Here is an 18,720-nt window from a genome sequence, read left to right on the forward strand (position 1 = left end):
AAGCAATATGCTATATATAGTGATATATATAAAACTATATTAAATATATTTCCATATTAATCATGGTACAAATGGTAATGATCCCCTTGCAAAGCTCAATATCCTTCATATCCTCCATAGGAGTCTTACAAGAGATCCAAGTAATTTAGGAGCTATAACTGGTATCAGAGTTCAGCTTGCCTAGGTAATATAGGGGCAGCTAGATGGTACAGTGGAGAGAGCATTAGGCATGGAATCAGGAAGTCCTGAGTTTAAATCTGGCCTCAGACATTTATTAGCTGTTTGACCCTGTGTGCCTTAGTTTTCTCCTCTGGAAAATTAATTGGAGAAGAAAGTGACAAGTCACTCTCATTTTATACCAAGAAAATCCCAAATGGGGTCACAAAGAATCAGACATAATGAAAACAACTCAACAATAAAAGCATGATAGTAGTATAGATGTAATCGATAAATAATATTTATTCAACAAAGTAGACCATTGGTACTTTGCCATGATTGAGGGGACTTGGCGATTACTTGAAATAAACTGTTCCATTTGCCTGACACATGGGAATTTGCCCAGCATGACTTGCACAGGAAGATAAAGATATCAACTTAAATAACTTCATCCATAGGATATTCTACCCTGAAGCAACTTTTCAGCAAAATTGAAATATTTCTCAAATCAGATGTCTTCTAGTTCTAATACCTTAATGCATAGCACCTCCTCTTCATTGATTCTTTTAAAACAAAACTCAAGAGGTAAAATACTGCATTTCTTTTTTTTTTCCCCTTTAGCAAACCATAATGACAATGCTACAGCCAAGATACAGCAGATTTAGGTCCCTTTTGGAGGTAGGTTTCTACATAACTCTCAAGAAGTCCTGGGGAATGTTTGCAAATGCAGGCCCAAGCTTGACTGTCCATAAATCTTCCTTTGTCAAATTCAGGCAACAACTGTGGGCCAAGCCCTAGATGAGGATGGTGTTGGTGGACCATATACGATCTTTGTGCCAAGTGATGAAGCCTTGAACAACATGAAAGATGGTGTTCTGGACCATCTCCTCTCTGCAGAGGTATGGTGATCATTCCAATTTCAATTGTATAATAGTAACCAATACAAGGTGGCACAAAGGGTAGAGCCCTGAACCTGGAGTCAGGAAGATCTGAGTTCAAATCCAGCTTCAAACCCCACTTATTTAGTTGTGTGACCCTGGTCAAGTCACTTGACCTCCGCTTCGGTTTCCTCATCTGTAAATTGTGGATACTAATAGAATTGTTTTGAGTATAAGATGCATAATATTTATAAATTAATTTTCAAACCTTAAATCTCTATATAAATACTAGTTCTTACTATATAATATGACAATATAATAGATGATAATATGATCTTATATTATTATAATTATATAAAATTATATCCTTATAGTATTTGTCATTTTATTATGTAAACTATCATAACAATTAAAATATAACATAATCTTTGTCTACACATTCAGCTCTATTTAACTCAGCTTGCAAGATAGCACTGAGTGAAGAACCAGATGATTCCTTGCAGCTCCTCCTATCCCCTTCCGTTCTCAAAGCTAGCTTTTAGACAGAACAGCAACTAGACTGAACTGAGTTTCTTGGCCCCCAAAAATGATAAATTGTAAAGGTTACTCTGAGTACCCCCAATTGCCCTTTTCACTTCTACTTTCCCAGAACCCCACTATTCTCACTCCTAACCCATATCAAATAATAAATGATATAATAGGGACAGCTAGGTGGCGCTAGTGGATAGAGCACTGACCCTGGAGTCAGGAGGACCTGAGTTCAAATCCAACCTCAGACATCTAATAATTACCTAGCTGGATGAAACTGGGCAAATCACTTAATCCCATTGCCTTGCAAAAAACAAAAATAAAAAATAGCAAAATAAATTATACAACACATATAAAGTGCTTTACAAACCTTAATACAATAATATTGATAGCTGTATCAAAAGTTTCTCTCCATTAGGACCACACAGATTTGCAGAAGTTAATAGAATGTTCTCTGATAGAGTGACAGACCCAATCTTTAAAAATTGGATTTTGGGCACTTGTCTATACCTAACTTAAAAATAAAAATGAGTTAAAGTCAATTCCCTTTGTATTTTGGAGGAGAATTTAACTCTATATAATGTAATTCCTAATAAAAGTAGTATAGCTAAGGCAAAGAACAAGCGATTTAGAGTCAAGAGAGTTGGGTGCAAATCCATCCTTGGCCACATACTACCTCTGTGTAATCACTTTATTTCTTCAAATCTCATTTTCCTTAACTTCTAAAAAGGAAGAAGTTGAACTACATAGATTCTGAGATTCCTTTCCATTCTAAAACCATAGTTTTCGATTATTTCTTGAATACATCTAAAAAAAGGCAAGAATTTCTCAAGTTCATAGTAAAGGACATATCAATACTAGTTTTTCTAGACAGAAGAGATTCAATATTGAACTTGAGAAATTTTGTTAAATTAAGGATTTTCACAAAAAGAACATTGATTCTGGAGTAATTCTACTTCTGGTATTTCACTTGTTTCATGACCCTACAATACGTCACTTAATTGGGGCAGCTAGGTGGCACATGGATAGAGCACTGGCCCTGGAGTCAGGAGTACCTGAGTTCAAACACTGAATAATTACCTAGCTGTGTGGGCTTGGGCAATCCACTTAACCCCATTGCCTTGCAAAAATAAATAAATAATTTTTTTAAAAAATTAAAAAAAAATAAATCACTTAATTTCTCTGGGCCTCAGTTTGCTTATCTATTTAAATAAGTGGATTGATCTATATGGCTACTGAGGTCCCTCTCAGCTTTATATCTACTATGATCTGTGATTCTGGCATTTAATTTTTGCAAGTTCAGTTCTTAAGAGAGATATTTTGGACACTTCCTGCAATTCAGAAAACTGCCACCAGAGGGGAGGCGAGTTCTTCCCAGCTCTTGGTTTCAAGACTTGTGCCTTTCCTGAGAACCAGAAGGTGGCGCTCTATGGAAACAACTATTAAAAAGTCATTTTTTCTATATTTGTTATATAAAAATAAACCTTGATTAAAAGATCAATTTAAGCAAACCTTCATTAAATACTAACTTTACATATAACACTTTAGAGCAAGGTAGTTTTTAAAAATTCCTGGGAAATAAGTTGAACAGAGAACAACTTGAAAGAATCATTCAATCCTTTCCTAATCTGTTGTTCCTAGGCTCCTTTTAAAGAGAGAATCTTTGTTTTCCCCAATTTATTTTGGTGCCCAAACTTCTCTTGTTTTGTCATTAGGATTGTCAACTTTCAGGATTTCTCTTCCCTCTTTTCTCTTCCCTCCTAACCATAGACATGGCTGGCACATTTCTATTAGGTATGAACCCAAGGAATTTTTGTTTAAAGCAAACATTGAATACCTCATCATAAAAAAGCAATGCTTTTTTCTGTGTCAAGAAACTAAATCTACTAAACTTAATTTTTTAAACTTAAGTATTTGTTTCTAAAAATCAATTTTTAACATTTTTTAAAATTTGGACTCTCTCTCTCCCTTCCTCTCCTTACCCATCCCCCCTCCTCTTCCTCTTCCTTCTCCTCCTCCCTTACCTCTCATTGAGAAGACAAGCAATTTGATATAGGTTATAGATATGGTCATGCAAAACTAAATTTTTAAACTAAACTTTACTTTAAAATTCATAAAGAAACAAAAACTACTAAACCATGTTTGCAACATTACGTTGGTTTGAGTACACCCTCCATGCCAGCCTACCTACTTATCTTAATCAATAGGCATCTTTTAAAGCACCTATTAAATACACCAAACATTAAAATTTAACAGAAACAACTCAGTCCTCTAGGAGCTTGCATTCTTTCTGAGGAAACAACTTGTTCATATAGATTTAAGCACACATTAAATGTATCACCAGGCCATAGGGAAGGGGAGGAAGAAGTAGGTACTAACAGATCTCAAGAAACTACCAAAAAAGAAGAAAGCGATTCATCTCCCTATTTGTCTTCCCAATTTTGCCTTTTTCTAAGATCTGCTCTCACTCACCTCCCTCTTTGGTTCCTGAAGATTGTAGGATCATTGATTTAGAAGTGAGAGATCTCAGAAGTCCTTAATCCAACCACTCTCATTTTATATATAAGGAAACTAGTCTGAAAAAAAATTGATTTGCCCAAGACCACACAGTTAACGGTATCAGAACCAACATTTGAACCAAGGCCCTTTAAATTCAAATCCCCACGTGCCGCCACTGTATTCTTCTGTTCCCTACAATCAAGACCCACCCCCCATCTTCTTTCTACTTGGAATTATAAAACCTCTTTTCTCCACCAAAGTGAAGGAAATATATTGTTTCTGTTGATTTTCACTTTAGTCCTTTGCATTCTTGAAGACTGGCTAAATTAGGAAAGGGTTTCACTCTATTGGAGAGTCGTGACCATCTGTCTTGGTAGAAATATCCTAACTGTAATTCTCTGGACATGCTTTCTAGGATAGAAGGGAAAGGATTCCCTCCTTGATTTTCCCCAGGTTCAAAGCTACCCATTTTAAATTTTCTTGTGATGCAAATTTTCTTATAATTTAATTTAGATGAATTTAATTCTTCCTTTTGAATTAGTTTGCCTTAATCAAAGGCATTCTCTTAAGGACAGCCTATAAGACATATTGTTTACAATATAGCAGCCCTGGTCCTATGATTATCAGGTTAATATAGAGGGTACCCCAAAAGTCTCATTATATCTTAAATCTGTACCAGATCTTTGGGAACTCCCAGGATATAACTGTTGACTTGAGAGCCAGGCCTTAGAATTTGTTCTGGAATCATATAGAAATAATAGAGTAGGAGAACAATGCTCTCTTTAATTCATAACTACCTTCCAGATAGAATGAGAGGCAATGGATATATGTAAAAGTCTTTAATAGAAATGCCCTCTCTTGCTGACCTTCCTTTAGTGGGGCAATTTTGTCTCTGGACCACCATTGAGGAAGTCATTGTCATCACTTCAGCAAACATGTGCCTGCCAGGGAAGTGGCACCAAAAGACACTTAGATAAAAACAATACCTGGAAATGTATCCTGTTTGTCTCTATGTATTGGAAAAGCCAAAGTAGAGTTTAATGTGGTGCTGAATTCAGTCCTATTAATGGACTTCTAAAGATCTCTATCTTTAGATCTCTGTGGTTTGGTGGATAGAATACTGAATGTAGAGCCAAGAAGCCCTGGTTCAGTCAATGACTGAACTTCCCTTGTGGTCACCGACAAGGCCCTCTGCCTCTCTGGGTCTTTATCTGCAAAATGGAGTTAATAATCCTCATTATACTTGTCATTATCACTAGAGATAGTTTGTAGATAGAGTTGTAGATAGAGATAGAGTAGATCTGATGTTAGAGTTAGGATGACCTGGGTTCAAGTCATGCCTGTAACATATGTTAACATTCCTCTGATCCTTGACCCTTAAGCAGTCACTTAAATTCTCTGTATCCCAGGCACAGGGGAGTTATAGAGCTAGCCTTATAATTAGAAGATGCAGCTTCTACGCCTAACTAGCTATGTGACCCTAAGCAAAGTCTCTTTGCTTCCAAATGCACAAGACAACTTCCTAAGATGATCAGCTGAAATAAGGTATTGATTTCATTAGGTAGAAAGAGTTTCCTCACCCAGTATTTCCAAAGATCATTGAAGTCAACAGCAAGAGTCACTATCACTCTCCCAATTACTTCCCTTTACCATATTGTCCCAAGACCCAAATGAGATAACAAATGTAGAGCATCTTGAATCCTACATGAGTATCAGCTCTTATTTTTTTCTCTCTAATTGAAGAAAGACATAAATAAAGAGGTGGTGGAACTTTAGAGTTGAAAGCAGTGTTACCATTCATATAGACCAGGGCTTTCTCTCCTTTTTGATGTCCTGAATCCCTCTGATCATCAATCTGGTGAAGTCTATGGAATCTTCTCAAAATCATGTTTTCAGGGGCAGCTTAGACGGCACAGTGGATAAAGCACCGGCCCTGGAGTCAGGAGTACCTGGGTTCAAATCCGGTCTCAGACACTTAGTAATTACCTAGCTGTGTGGCCTTGGGCAAGCTACGTAACCCCATTTGCCTTGCAAAAACCTTAAAAAATCATGTTCTTAATGCAAAAAAATACATATTAATACAAAAGAAACTATTTGTGTTGAAAATCATTATCAAAATATGTTTTAAAAGCAAATTTATGGACCCCGGGTTAAAATTTCCTGATCTAGAGTCTCATTTTAAAGATTAAAAAACAGATAGCCAGAATCCCAGGAGAAATTAGTGGCAAAGCTGATTTCCTAATACAATATTAGAAATTTCTATCTTAGAAGGAACCTCAGATATTATTAAGTCCCACTCCCCTCATTTTACAGATGAGGAAACTGATGTCCAGAAAAGTTTAGTGAATTAACCAAGATCACCCACTAATAAAGAATCAAGGCAAGATTTGAACAAATGTCCCTGATGTTATTTCCATTATACTAGCAATTCTCATACATTTTGATCCCAGAAAACAGCTGCATTCTTAAAAATTATTGAGGATACTCCATCAAAAAACTTTAGTTTATATTAATTATATCTATTAAGTGTTATCTTGAAAATAATTTCACCCTCTGAGAAAATTTTTGAGGACCACAATTTGAGAATGGTTGTTTCTTACCCCTGAAATTGTTTTAAAATTCCATCAAAAACAGCCACTACAGAGAAGACTGAATTTTTTTTCTGTCCTATAGAGTTTTCTCTCAGCTTGGCTTTGAAACCAAAATGGTTGACCACCAAAGGAAATTCTACCTTTGTTCTGACTTCCTCTATTTTTTTAGTTGCATGTCTCTTTGGTTACAGTGAGTAATAAAACCCAGGGCAGCCTCAGACCAAGAGGATTAGAGAGCTATAGTCACACACTCAGCAGACCAAAGATGAGTTGAAAGTTGGTAAGATTCAATGTTTTCCCACCATGGAATGTCATAGGTTTATAGCTATAGAATCAGAAGGAATTTCCCACTGTCTTCATTTAACACTGGAGGAAACTGAGGCTCAGAGCATCTAAGACACTTGCCCAAGGTCACAATGGAATTGTTGACAGGTGATTTAAGCCAAATTCTCTTTTCTCCCTTTAATCAGGACTGTCCAGAAGATGGATGCCCTATAGGCTTGTACTTCCTACCCAGCTTCTGTTTATTCTTTGCAAGACCAAGTGGGCAGTGGGGAGATTAAGAGGGAGCTTCTCTCTGTTCTTCCTAGTAACACTCCTATCTACTGACCCCTTTCAACAATCTATTGCTACAGGAATTCTTTGTAAGGAAGAAAATTTTCTCAGATACAAATATACTTTGGTCTTCTTTTGAGGTACAAGTAATGGGCCTTTTCTAAACAGATCTACCCTTTCAAAGAAGAATACCATAGTGGTCATGGGAATCTCACCACCAGAATAATCCAAGTACAATGCATTTGAAATCAAGGACCTGAATTCAAGATCACACTGCTTTTTATTCACTCTATTGTTTAACAAGCATTCTGTTTCTTCTGTCCAGGGCTCTCGGAAACTTCTGGAACTTGTCCGATATCATATTGTCCCATTTACTCAGGTGGGTATTGCATTTTCATGCTTGGGGGCAAGAGGAGGATAGGGTATGAAATCTGAAATATTGTTAAAATACTGAGAAATTTTCCTTAGATCTTTGAAAAGAGATTTTTTTAAAGTCAGAAACCCATAGCTTCCTCTGTTTAGGGAGGGCAAAAGACCTTAAGTTCATGTCCTAACAAGACTTATTGAAGGAAGGACTGGGGATATCTAACTTGGAGAAGAGAAGATCCAGCAGGGACATGATAAGTGCATTCAAGTTTTTGAAGGACTGTCTTGTGGAATGAGAATTAAGCATAGAAAAAGCAAGAAAAGACAATTTAAATTTAATGAAAATCAAGAACTTTACTGTAAATCGTGGAGCTGTCCAACAATAGAGCTACTTCTAGAGAAGGTGGTTTATCCTGCCTCATGGGAGATCTTCAGAAGAATAATTTGGGGGTTGAGTTGCAGAGGTTTTTCTTTATGCAAATATCAGTTAGACCAAATGACCTCTAAGGTCCCTTCCAACTCTGAGGTGCTGGGTGACTGGGAAACTATACCTGGAGAAGGAAAATATCAGAAGTCATCTAATTCAAACCATACTTGACTAATATTGCTTCCTTCAGTTTTCCCACTACCCCTATTGGAGATACCAAGACCTCATCAGTGGATTCTTCAAGATGATACATCTTCATCACACCAAAGCTATAGGACCTTTTCAAAGGGGAAAATGGCAGACAGATGAAAATACCCCCTTCCTTCCCAATGGCACCTTGGATAGATGGACTTGGTCTCGGATTATTTGTTTATCATTATTGTCTCTTTCAGTTGGAAGTTGCCAACATCATCTCCAAGCCCCACATCAGGAGCATGGCCAACCAGATTATCCAGTTTAATACAACCAGCAATGTAAGTCTAAGTTTTCTCCTCCTGGGACCAGTCCACTTGACTGTCATTGGTTCACTGATTTATTCCACAGTTATCTTAAGTCAGTCTCTCCCCCAATCAATACATCTTCTACAAAACTATCTAGTGATTTTCCAAAAGTACAAATCTAACCATGTCACACCCTCTACTCTACAACCCCAGGGTCTCCATATGACCTCTAACAACATTGAATCATAGACAAAGCTGGAAAAGACTATCTAACCCAATGCCTTCATTTTGCTGAGGAAACCTATGGAAGCAAAAATCATATAATGCCAGACGTAATACTGGAGCCCATGCCAAATCCAACACTGTAACACATGTCTCCCCTACTTGGGGTTTAAAGTTCTTCTCAATCTGGTTTTTCCTATCAAACAGAGAGTTGGAAGAGGAAATATTGTGCTGGGCTTATAGTAAAACCTCAGATGCTACCTAGATGTTTGACCCTTGGGCAGGTCCCTTCAGTTTTTGGAACCTCATTTTTCTCATCTATAAAATAAATGGGATTGGACTCTGTGACCTCAAAGGTTCTTTCCAGTTCTAAATCCATATTCCTATGATCTTTTCAGTCTTCCTCACACATACTCCCCTCCTCCTCTAGGCATGTACTCTGTTACTTGAATACTATTTTCCTTCTCTTGTTTTTGAGTCCTTGCATTGGCCACTCCTCCCCCCATGCTTAGAATATTCTCCCTGCTCACTTTCACCTCTTGACTTACCCAGCCTCCTTCAAAGCTCAACTCAAATGCTACTTCCTACAGTTGGTCTTTCCTGATCTCCCCTCTCCCTCCCAGGGTGAAATTTTATTGTTTTGAATCTAGGATGATCAGAAAGGAAAGGAAATGTCACATGTTAAGATATAAACTAACTAGGCAACCTGGAACAAGTCACTTAGTTTGTTGTTGTGACCCACAGTACTCTCAAATAGAACCCAAACCTGCTTAAAGTGGTATTGGGTGATATTCACAAAATAAATAAAAATAATAAAATATCGTTAACATTGATATAGGATTTTATAGGACAATGCACTGCTCAAAGAGATGCCCCCATTTGTATTTGAGTCTGACTCCACTCCTATAGACAATTCTCTAAAACTGTAAATTACAGAGAAGAAAATATGATCTATATTGATAGATATGGATGGGTGAGTTAGATGGATGAGAAGGTGTTTAGTTGGATGAATGGGAGATGACTGAGTAAAGGGATTAGTAGAAGAGACAGGGGAGGGAGGGAGAGAGAGAGAAAGAGAGGGTGTGGATGTATACATAGATGTGTGGGAGATGAATGGGTAAATGGATTAGTAGTTGAGAAGGAAAGAGAGAAAGGGGAATACAGGAGAGAGAGAGAGAGTAAGAGAGGAGAAAGAAAAGATAGGAGAGGAGAGGAGAAAAGAGAAAGAGGAGAAGGAAGAGGAAAGGAGGGGAGGGGAGGGAGGAGGAGAGGAGAATGGAGAAGGAGAGGGACAAGAAAGGGAGAGGAAAGTGCCAGATACTTATGTTTCCTTCACTAGGTTCTCTCTGCATGACTGAAATTCCATAAAAAAATAGGTTTTTTTAAGGTATTGTTGTCATATCTTCCTAACTATGACAGCCCTTTCTTTTGTGGACATAAATAATGCCAAGAATCATAGATCTATGATACAAAATACCTCGGGAAAATAGCTCCTTTGATTCCCAAGGACTGCTAATGATACTCTGATCTTCTTTTTGAAGGGACAAATCCTAGCCAATGAGGTGGCAATGGAAGATGTGGATGTGGCTGCCAAAAATGGCCGAATCTATACACTCACTGGAGTTCTCATCCCTCCCTCCATTGTTCCCATTCTTCCTCATCGGTGTGATGAGACCCAGAGGGACATGAAACTGGTAAGATTCAAAGAATCTTAGATTTTTTGATGTGGGAAAAATTCAAAGATTTGCTCAAGGTTACATAGACAAGAAGTGTCTAAGGATAGAGATGAACTAAAGCAGTGATTATTCTTTCAGTGCAGAGACAGACAAGATCCTAACAACTCTATAAGTTCATTATATCAGAGATTTAGAGTTAGAAGGGACGTTAGAGGCCACTGATTCCATCCCTTCATTTTATAGGCAAGGAAACTGAGACTCAGAAAGTCTAAATGATATTGGGATAAAAGACTCGATATTTGAGAGGGCATCCAAATCCAAATCCTCCTGAAAGCCTCTTTCACTTACATATGGATAATAACAGTAATAATGTTTATCCTTCATTCTTGAAGAAGTCCATGACATCAGGGAGGTGATGTGATGACAAGCATATGAATTGAATTTGACTAAGGGGACTGAGGGGGTGTTGTGCTGAGTCACCAGCCTCACTCTCTCCTCCTGACCCATCTGGGTCCAATGGCCAGATATGAATCAGGATGACTGGAGATGGCTCTAGATGTGAGGCAATCAGGGTTAAGTGTCTTGTCCAAGGTCAATCAGCTAGTTAGTGGCAGGCATCTGAGGCTGGATTCAAACTCCTGCCCTCCTGTCTCTAAGGCTGGTGCCCTATCCACTGTACCATCTAGCTGCCCCTCCCAGACATATGAAACAGGACCAAGAAAGGACCTCCAAAGCCTTGTACTTTGTCTTATTCTTTTTGACCAAGGACTGGAAGGCTATTCAGGAAGCAGAAGGAAATGGTGGAATATTAAACCAGTGAAGAGAAATCAAAAAATGTCAGTATCCCTTAGTTTTTTTCCCCTCTGTAAAATGGAAATAAAACTGATATTTCACAAAAAAGATATGGGTTAACCAATTAAGTTTTCAGTATCTTTGAAATGCCAGATACTGCTGTTCTCTGAGTGCATGAACCCCTTGGGGGTATATTCTTGTTTCCATGGTAACCTTTAGACTCATTTTGTTGAAATCAGGATGCTTTAAAGTTCCCCACTGCCATATGGGTACCTTTCAGGTTTCCATAGATACTACAAGCTCACATTTATTGAAATAATAATATTTTGCATCAGTACCATGAATTCTCTTGAGTGTTCTCCAGCTGATACCTCATGGATTCTCACAACAAAATTCTGAATAGTTACTTATGTTCTCATAATATCTCCCATGAAGCTCCATTTTGTATCTAAGCCAAACCTCTTTTTACAGATGGAATCGTCACTTCCCTATGGATTGGCAATACCACTGAGAGAATCAGCTTAGTAGTGTCTATGGTATATGACTTAATCAAGGTCACACAAATAGTGTCACAAGGAGATTTGAACCCTGGGAGGAGATTCATTAACTCTGGAGATAGTTCTTTCTATTTTGGAATAGCTCTCACTGTAGAGAAGTTTTCCTTCATATGAAAGCAAAATCTGCTTTGGACATCTTCTAGCCATTGCTATTTGTCTGTCCTGTAGGACCAAGTGAGAAAAGTCTCATCTATGTTCCAAATGACCCGCTAAACCAATGATATTCATTGTCATTAAGTACTTACTACCCATTGGGTAGCCTGTGCCATTGGAAGAATCAGCTTAATGGTACCTATTGAAAAACTGGGTCTCCAAATGCATAGAGATGACAAAGGTCTCAATCAAGCAATGTAAGATATCACCCCTATTTTAAAAAATCAATATATTTCCTGACATTAGATGTAATTCTCAATTTGCTGCAATTCAGCATTTTCTCAGAGAAAGAATAACCCTATCCAGATCCACATTCCTCCCTAGAATGGTCATAAATTATAGCCCAAATGTGTATCTTTTTTTATCTTTTTTTTTTTTGCAAGGCAATGGGGTTAAATGCCTTCCCCAAGGCCACACAGCTAGGTAATTTTTAAGTGTCTGAGGCCAGATTTGAACTCAGGTACTCCTGACTCCAGGGCCAGTGCTCTATCCACTGCACCACCTAGCTGCCCCTCAAATTTGTATTATGCCCTGGTCATCTCCCAAGCCATGAGAGGAAGTTCAGCTAGCCTGGAACCATGGGGAGGATGCAAAGACAATCCCCCCCCCCCACCATCTAATACCTGTCTACTTTCACTTTTCCAAATTATTTTTCTTCCTCATCAATAAAGGGGGGGGGGAGCAGCTGGAACAGCTATCTGACTCATCTAAGTAGGAGCAGACCCATGGACTCATCTGGCATTATATGTGGATAGAGCCAGAGGAAAACTTCTTAAAAGGATGGAAAAGTTGGGAAATGGATATTCGCTGTGGGAAAATTAATGCTAAAAATTGAATAGGAAAAGATGTATTTTAAGAGAATTACATGAGGATGAGCATTAGGGATGGACAGAGATGGTCAATGGGTTTAGGTTGATAAAGCATTCTATCTACAAAGGATAGTGATTTTGATGGTACTACTACTACTACTACTACTATTACTACTACTGCTATTGCTATCACTACTATTATTACTACTACCACTACTGCTACCATTTCTACTACTACCTCTGTACTACCACTATTACTTCTGCTGCTACTATTACCACCATCACCACCACTAATAATAACGATAATAATGAGCATCTATCTTTTCAGCAACCCTGAGCTATAAATGCTATCATTATTATTATTTCCATTTTACAAATCAGGAAAATAGTACAGACAGAGGTTGGCTTGGGTTATGAGGCTAGGAAGTATTTGAGGACCTAAATCAATCAAAAAACATTTATAAATTGCCTCCTGTGTGGCAAGCAAAAGAGAGTGTCTTCCCTCAAGGAACTTAAATTCTAATAGGAGAGACAAAATTCAAACATTGGGATTTTAGGTCAAGGAAGCCAGGGAGGTCAGTTGTTGAGGGGGGGGAAAGAGAGTATTCCACCCTGGAGGACAGCCAGAGAAAATACCTGAGCCAAGAGATGCAGGATCTTGGTTGTGTTTCTGGATCAAAGTGTTTGTATCAGGGAGTAAGGTATAGGAGACTTGGAAAGATAGGAGGCAGTTGGGCAATAGATAAAGATTAAGGATTTAAGCTATAGTATAAAGAGATTAAGTTCCACATAGGAAAGTTAGCAACTCTGTAAAGATGAGTACTAAAGCTGAAATCAGAGGCCAGAGGATCTGAACTCAAATGCTCAATCTTTCTTCCACTTTCTACAAGCCATTTTCTAGGTCTTGGACACCCTTTTCAGCCCTAGACCACAATCCCAATGAATCCAAAGGCTGACTCTGGGGCTGTCTGGGTGACCTTGAGTAGATCGCTTGACCTCTGTCCTAACATGCGCTACCAACAGGGCTGACAATCCAAGAATAGAAGAAAAGTCTGAGGATTGTTGGTGTGGTACAGTGGAAGCATGACTGGGTTTGGGATCAAAGATTTGAATTCAAATTCTGATTCTGAAACTCACTATCTGTGTGACCTTGGACCAATTATTTACCTCTCTGGGCTTGGGTTTTTCCCACTGTAAAATAAGTTGGCTGAACTCTTGACAGACCTCTAGTCTTCCTTCCTTTGGCCTCTTAATAGAAGCTATGTTTATGCATCTTCTTTTCTAATAAGAATAATCCTCATTTGTTGTGAATGATTTGGGAGGATTTTAGCAAGTCTCTTAAAAATTTAAATATTTTCTGGAAATGGTACGGAAAGAAAGGGCCGAGAAATATGCTCAGGACTGGCAGAAAGCTGGGAACGATTTGTCTAATTTTTGACTATGCATCTGTATTATGTTACATTCTAAAAGCTGTATTTTGGGAAAGATATTAATAAACTGAATGGTGTCCAGATGAAGACAACCAAGATGAAAGAGTTTGAAATGAAGATGGAAGAGAATGATCCAAAAGAAAGATTACTAATTTGGGAACCAGAGAATTTAGGTTGAAATCCTTCCAGGGTCACTCACTACCCTGTGTGATGCATGTGTCATATCTCTATGCCTCTTTTCCTCATATGTTACATGAGGGGATTGGATTTGATGGTCTTTAATGTCCCTTTCAGCTCTAGATCTTGGATCCCATGAACTAGGAATGTTTATTAATCTTGGAGAAGAGAAGTTTGGGGTTACTTGATACTGTCTTAAAGTATTTGAAATGGAAGAGGGATTATCCTTCCTCTGTTTGTCACCCAAAGGGTAGAGCTCAGAGCAATGATAGAAAGTTGTAAAAAATTTTCACAAATAGGAAAGAGTACAGGGGCAGCTAGTTGACACAGTAGATAGAGCACTGGTCCTGGAGTCAGGAGGACCCGAGTTCAAATCCAGCCTCAGAGTCTTAATAATTACCTAGCTGAGTGACCTTGGGCAGGTCACTTAACCCTATTGCCCTGCAAAAAAAAAAAGGAAGGGTGCATTCCACATGGGGGACAGACAGAGAAAATACCTGAACCAAGAGATGGAGAGTTCCAAAGGGTATTGGCTGCCTCCAGAGGTGGTGTGCTCCCCATCCTAGGAGGTTTTTCAGTAGAAGCTGGATTGGTTGGGTTTGGTATGTCATGAATTCTTGCTGATAAGATCCATCCTGCCACTGAGATCCCACTGGAGAAAATGGAAATAAATGACCCAAAGGTTCACTTTGCCATGGGATGCCTCCCTTCCAGCCTGGAGTTAACCTTTTCCTCATTCACATCAGCCATTGAATCTCAGTTGACACCTTCCAGAAAGGTCTCTGTTTGAGTCCTCCTTGTTCTCATTTCAGGGTACCTGTGTGAGCTGTGCCATGATATACTGGAGTGTCTGTCCTGCCAACTCAGAGCCCTTGGTGAGTGGGAAGGTTTCAAGAAATGACAAAGAATTCCTGAAAACACAGATAGGCTTCCACCACAATTCCTGCTGGCTTATTTTGTTTTATTTCCATTTAAAACAGAGATCCAGGGATGGCTAGGTGGCACAGTGGATAGAGCACTGGCCTTGGAGTCAAGAGTACCTGGGTTCAAATCCGACCTCAGACACAATAATTACCCAGGCGAGTGGCCTTGGGCAAGCCACTTAACCTCATTGCCTTGAAAAAATCTAAAACAGGGATCCAGTTTAACTGGAATGCTATAAGGCTAGCTTTTACCCTATCTTTTCCTTATTTTAAAATTTGTTCATTTGAAAAAGGGCAGGGAACATGATATAGGGGATAATGGCGAGTCTTAGAGTCAACCCAATTCTGTCTAGATGACCCTGGACAAGTCACTTGACCTCTTAGTTCCCCAGACAATTGCCCTTTACGTCTTTGAGTTGCAAAGTGTGTGCTGATCTATATTGACAGCGAGAACTTCCTACACCAATGAAATAATAATAATAACAACAAAACAACATTTATCTAACACTTTTAGCTTTACAAAAATGCTTTCCAAACATTATTTCATTTTATCCTGGCCACAATCCTGGGATGTAGGTGCTTTTTATAGCTAAGTAAATTGCAATCACGGGTCTATTCCAAAACAAAAAATAGATTTAAAGACAAGTCCTCAGAAGCTCACAAGTCCAGAGCCTTCATTTCACAGATGAAGAAACATGTTTAAATGACCTTCCCCAAATCACATGGGTAAGAGGAAGTCATAGTCAGTATTTGAACCCATGCCATCTAACTAGGTATTTTCCCAACCATACTTTGTGTCGGAAGTCATTAGGACCTATTCCATTTTCTGACCAGAAAAAAAGAATGTGAAATCTGCTGCAGGGAGAGTCACACAGCATATGAATGCTTTTCACACAGGAAGGAGATGGGGGCCAGGTTTCCATCTCCTTTCATGACAGTGTTGGACAAATGACCAATCCATACTTGCTGTCCAGCTTTGAGAGCTGGTTGGGGTCCTAAGAGGTTAAGTAACTTATCTAGAGTCACACAACCCCTGTGTGAAAGAGGAAGGATTTTAATCTATGTCTTCCTGACCTTAAGACTGGTTCTCTATCCCATGCTTCTTATGTGACATTAGATATGAAGGAAAGGGAGAGAAAGAGGAGAAAGATAGTAAGAATTATTAAATACAGGAAAAGGGGTATGAGTTCTTAATGATCCTTTGTTAAGCAACGTAAGGCATGGGGTTGATGGGTTTGTTCCAGCAACTTGGTCAGACTTGGAGTTCTTTCAGCCAAATGTCACTTTCCGTGTTTCACCCTCCTTACTTGCCCAAGAGAATGGCAATATGGAACCTTGTGAAAGCTCTCTCTCTCTCTCCTCTGTGAAAGAAAGATGGTTAATGAGGAGATCTTATCATTTATAATATTTGCCTCATCCCGTCTTTGAATAAGCAAATGAAGAATTGAGTTTTTCATTCTAATCTGAAAAATGAAACAAAATTGTGTTTCTCAGATACTCAAATCTTGCAAAGGTCTTTTAACCTCATAAATATCTGCTGTATAACTATTTGGTCAGGGGTGGAGGGTTCAGTTAATTTTTTTTATTAACATACCTTTATTCCCTCTCTTCCCACTTGCACCTTCCACTTAAAAAGAAAAAAAAGAATCCTTGTAACAAAGAGTAATCAAGTAAAACCAATTTCTCCAAGTGATTATGTTTTACATTGTTTGTCACAAGGTGGGTAACACCCCTAGAATCCTAGTTGGCCACATATTGGCTTTGCTTGGAGCAGAAGTTACCTCCATGTACCCCCCTCCCCAAATGACTCAGTGAGGTTAACAGATTCATGGCTCGCTTTCAAATGTGGGATACAATGTACAAACACCATTGTATGTACTTAATAAAGGCATATTGACTTGATCATTATGTAGCAACCTAGATAACGTTGGCAGATTTTCTCTGAATCACCTTCATATTTTAGTACCGTCATGTTTTCTCTCCTTGATCTCCTTCCAGACCCTATTTACAACCAACTGTGTTTATGAGCGCAAGATAGGAAGTGAGAAATTTCCTACCAAGGGTTGTGCCAGATACTGTAACTCTACTGTAAAGGTAAGGCATGGGGTTGATGGGTTTGTTCCAGCAACTTGGTCAGACTTGGAGTTCTTTCAGTCACTTTCCATGTTTCACCCTCCTTACTTGCCAAAGAGACTGGCAATATGGAACCTTGTGAAAGCTCTCTGTCTTCCGTGAAAGAAAGAAGATGGTTAATGAGGAGATCTTATCATTTATAATATTTGCCTCATCACGACTTTGAATAAACAAATGAAGAGTTGAATGTTTCGTTCTAGTCTGAAAAATGAAACAAAATTGTGTTTCTCAGATACCCAAGTGTTGCAAAGGCTTCTACAGTCCAGACTGTAACCAGTGTCCAGGAGGTTTTTCCAATCCATGCTCTGGAAATGGACAGGTGACAAAAGGTGGAAAGAGATGGGAAGGGAGGGAAAGGAAGGGGAACAAAGAGGGGCAACGGGAAAAGGAAACAGATGTATGGTTTGTATTGTAAATACATATCTCTTCTATGTGACTTGAAAATTTAGAGACTTTGTCACTCCAAGTATTTATATGAATTATTTGAGCCCAAATTGTGGCAGAGCCTTCCAGGTTCATATGGATCTGATCAGCCACAGTTGGACACACTGTACCAACAAAGTGATGTCAATTTGGTCCTCTTTGAGAATAAAGGACAACATCCAGCCAAAACTCTTCCACCAAAAAGTCAAGGAGAGAGCTGCAATTCCAACTTCTCTCTTGCTATCTACAAATTTTAAGTACTAGAAGGAAAAAAGGGGAAAGAAATGAAACCATAGAAGTCAAAAAGTAGATTTTGAATAGAATGAGTAAAATGGAAGAAAGGAAGAATTGAGTTCAAATCCAGCTTTGTAACTTACTAGCTGTGTGACCTTGGGAAAAATCATTTAACATGAGTCCCATTTCTTCATTTGCACATTGAAAAGGTCAAAGCAGGTGGTCTTCAAGGTCTTTTCCAGTTCTAAATCTATGACTACCCTAAGTCTGTTTTCCTCTCTCTATAAAACAAAAGGACTTAAATAGATGGCCATCAAGGTCCCTTTTAGCTATAACCCTGCAGTCTTATGACCCATGGTTTATTTGGTAACAAAAACAATTAATACCATCTAAATTCTCTTTGTGCCCCTTGAGTATTTCTCATGACTCCCTATAGATTCTTTTTTTTTAGTTTTTTTCCAAGGCAATGGGGTTAAGTGGCTTGCCCAAGGCCACACAGCTACATAATTATTAAGTGTCTGAGGTCACATTTGAACTCAGGTACTCCTGACTCCAGGGCCGGTGCTCTATTTTTCTGCCACCTAGCTGTCCCCATCCCTATAGATTCTTAAATCCTGGTTTGAGAAACACTCAATAAGGAAAGAATATGACTTCTTCTTTCTTGAGATCCATGATCATACCCAGTTCTAGGAATAACACCCCTTGATCTGACCAGGTGAAACAGTCTAGATAGACAAATCTAAAAAGTCTA

At 38.6% G+C, this 18,720-nt stretch overlaps 1 protein-coding gene across 1 annotated transcript in view; it reads left to right on the forward strand.

Moving 5' to 3' along the window:
- STAB2 (stabilin 2) overlaps window positions 1–18,720 on the forward strand; it is a 165,948-nt gene that overhangs the window by 35,981 nt on the left and 111,247 nt on the right. Inside the window, exons 14-21 of the mRNA XM_074226721.1 lie at window positions 778–834; window positions 930–1,055; window positions 7,533–7,586; window positions 8,393–8,473; window positions 10,204–10,356; window positions 15,069–15,131; window positions 17,178–17,273; window positions 17,545–17,631. Coding sequence (XP_074082822.1) covers window positions 778–834; window positions 930–1,055; window positions 7,533–7,586; window positions 8,393–8,473; window positions 10,204–10,356; window positions 15,069–15,131; window positions 17,178–17,273; window positions 17,545–17,631 — 717 coding nt within the window. The remainder of the gene's footprint in view (window positions 1–777; window positions 835–929; window positions 1,056–7,532; window positions 7,587–8,392; window positions 8,474–10,203; window positions 10,357–15,068; window positions 15,132–17,177; window positions 17,274–17,544; window positions 17,632–18,720) is intronic.

This window comes from Macrotis lagotis, chromosome 2 (genome assembly GCF_037893015.1).
Source record: "Macrotis lagotis isolate mMagLag1 chromosome 2, bilby.v1.9.chrom.fasta, whole genome shotgun sequence".
In the NCBI taxonomy this organism is placed as follows: Eukaryota; Metazoa; Chordata; class Mammalia; order Peramelemorphia; family Peramelidae; genus Macrotis; species Macrotis lagotis.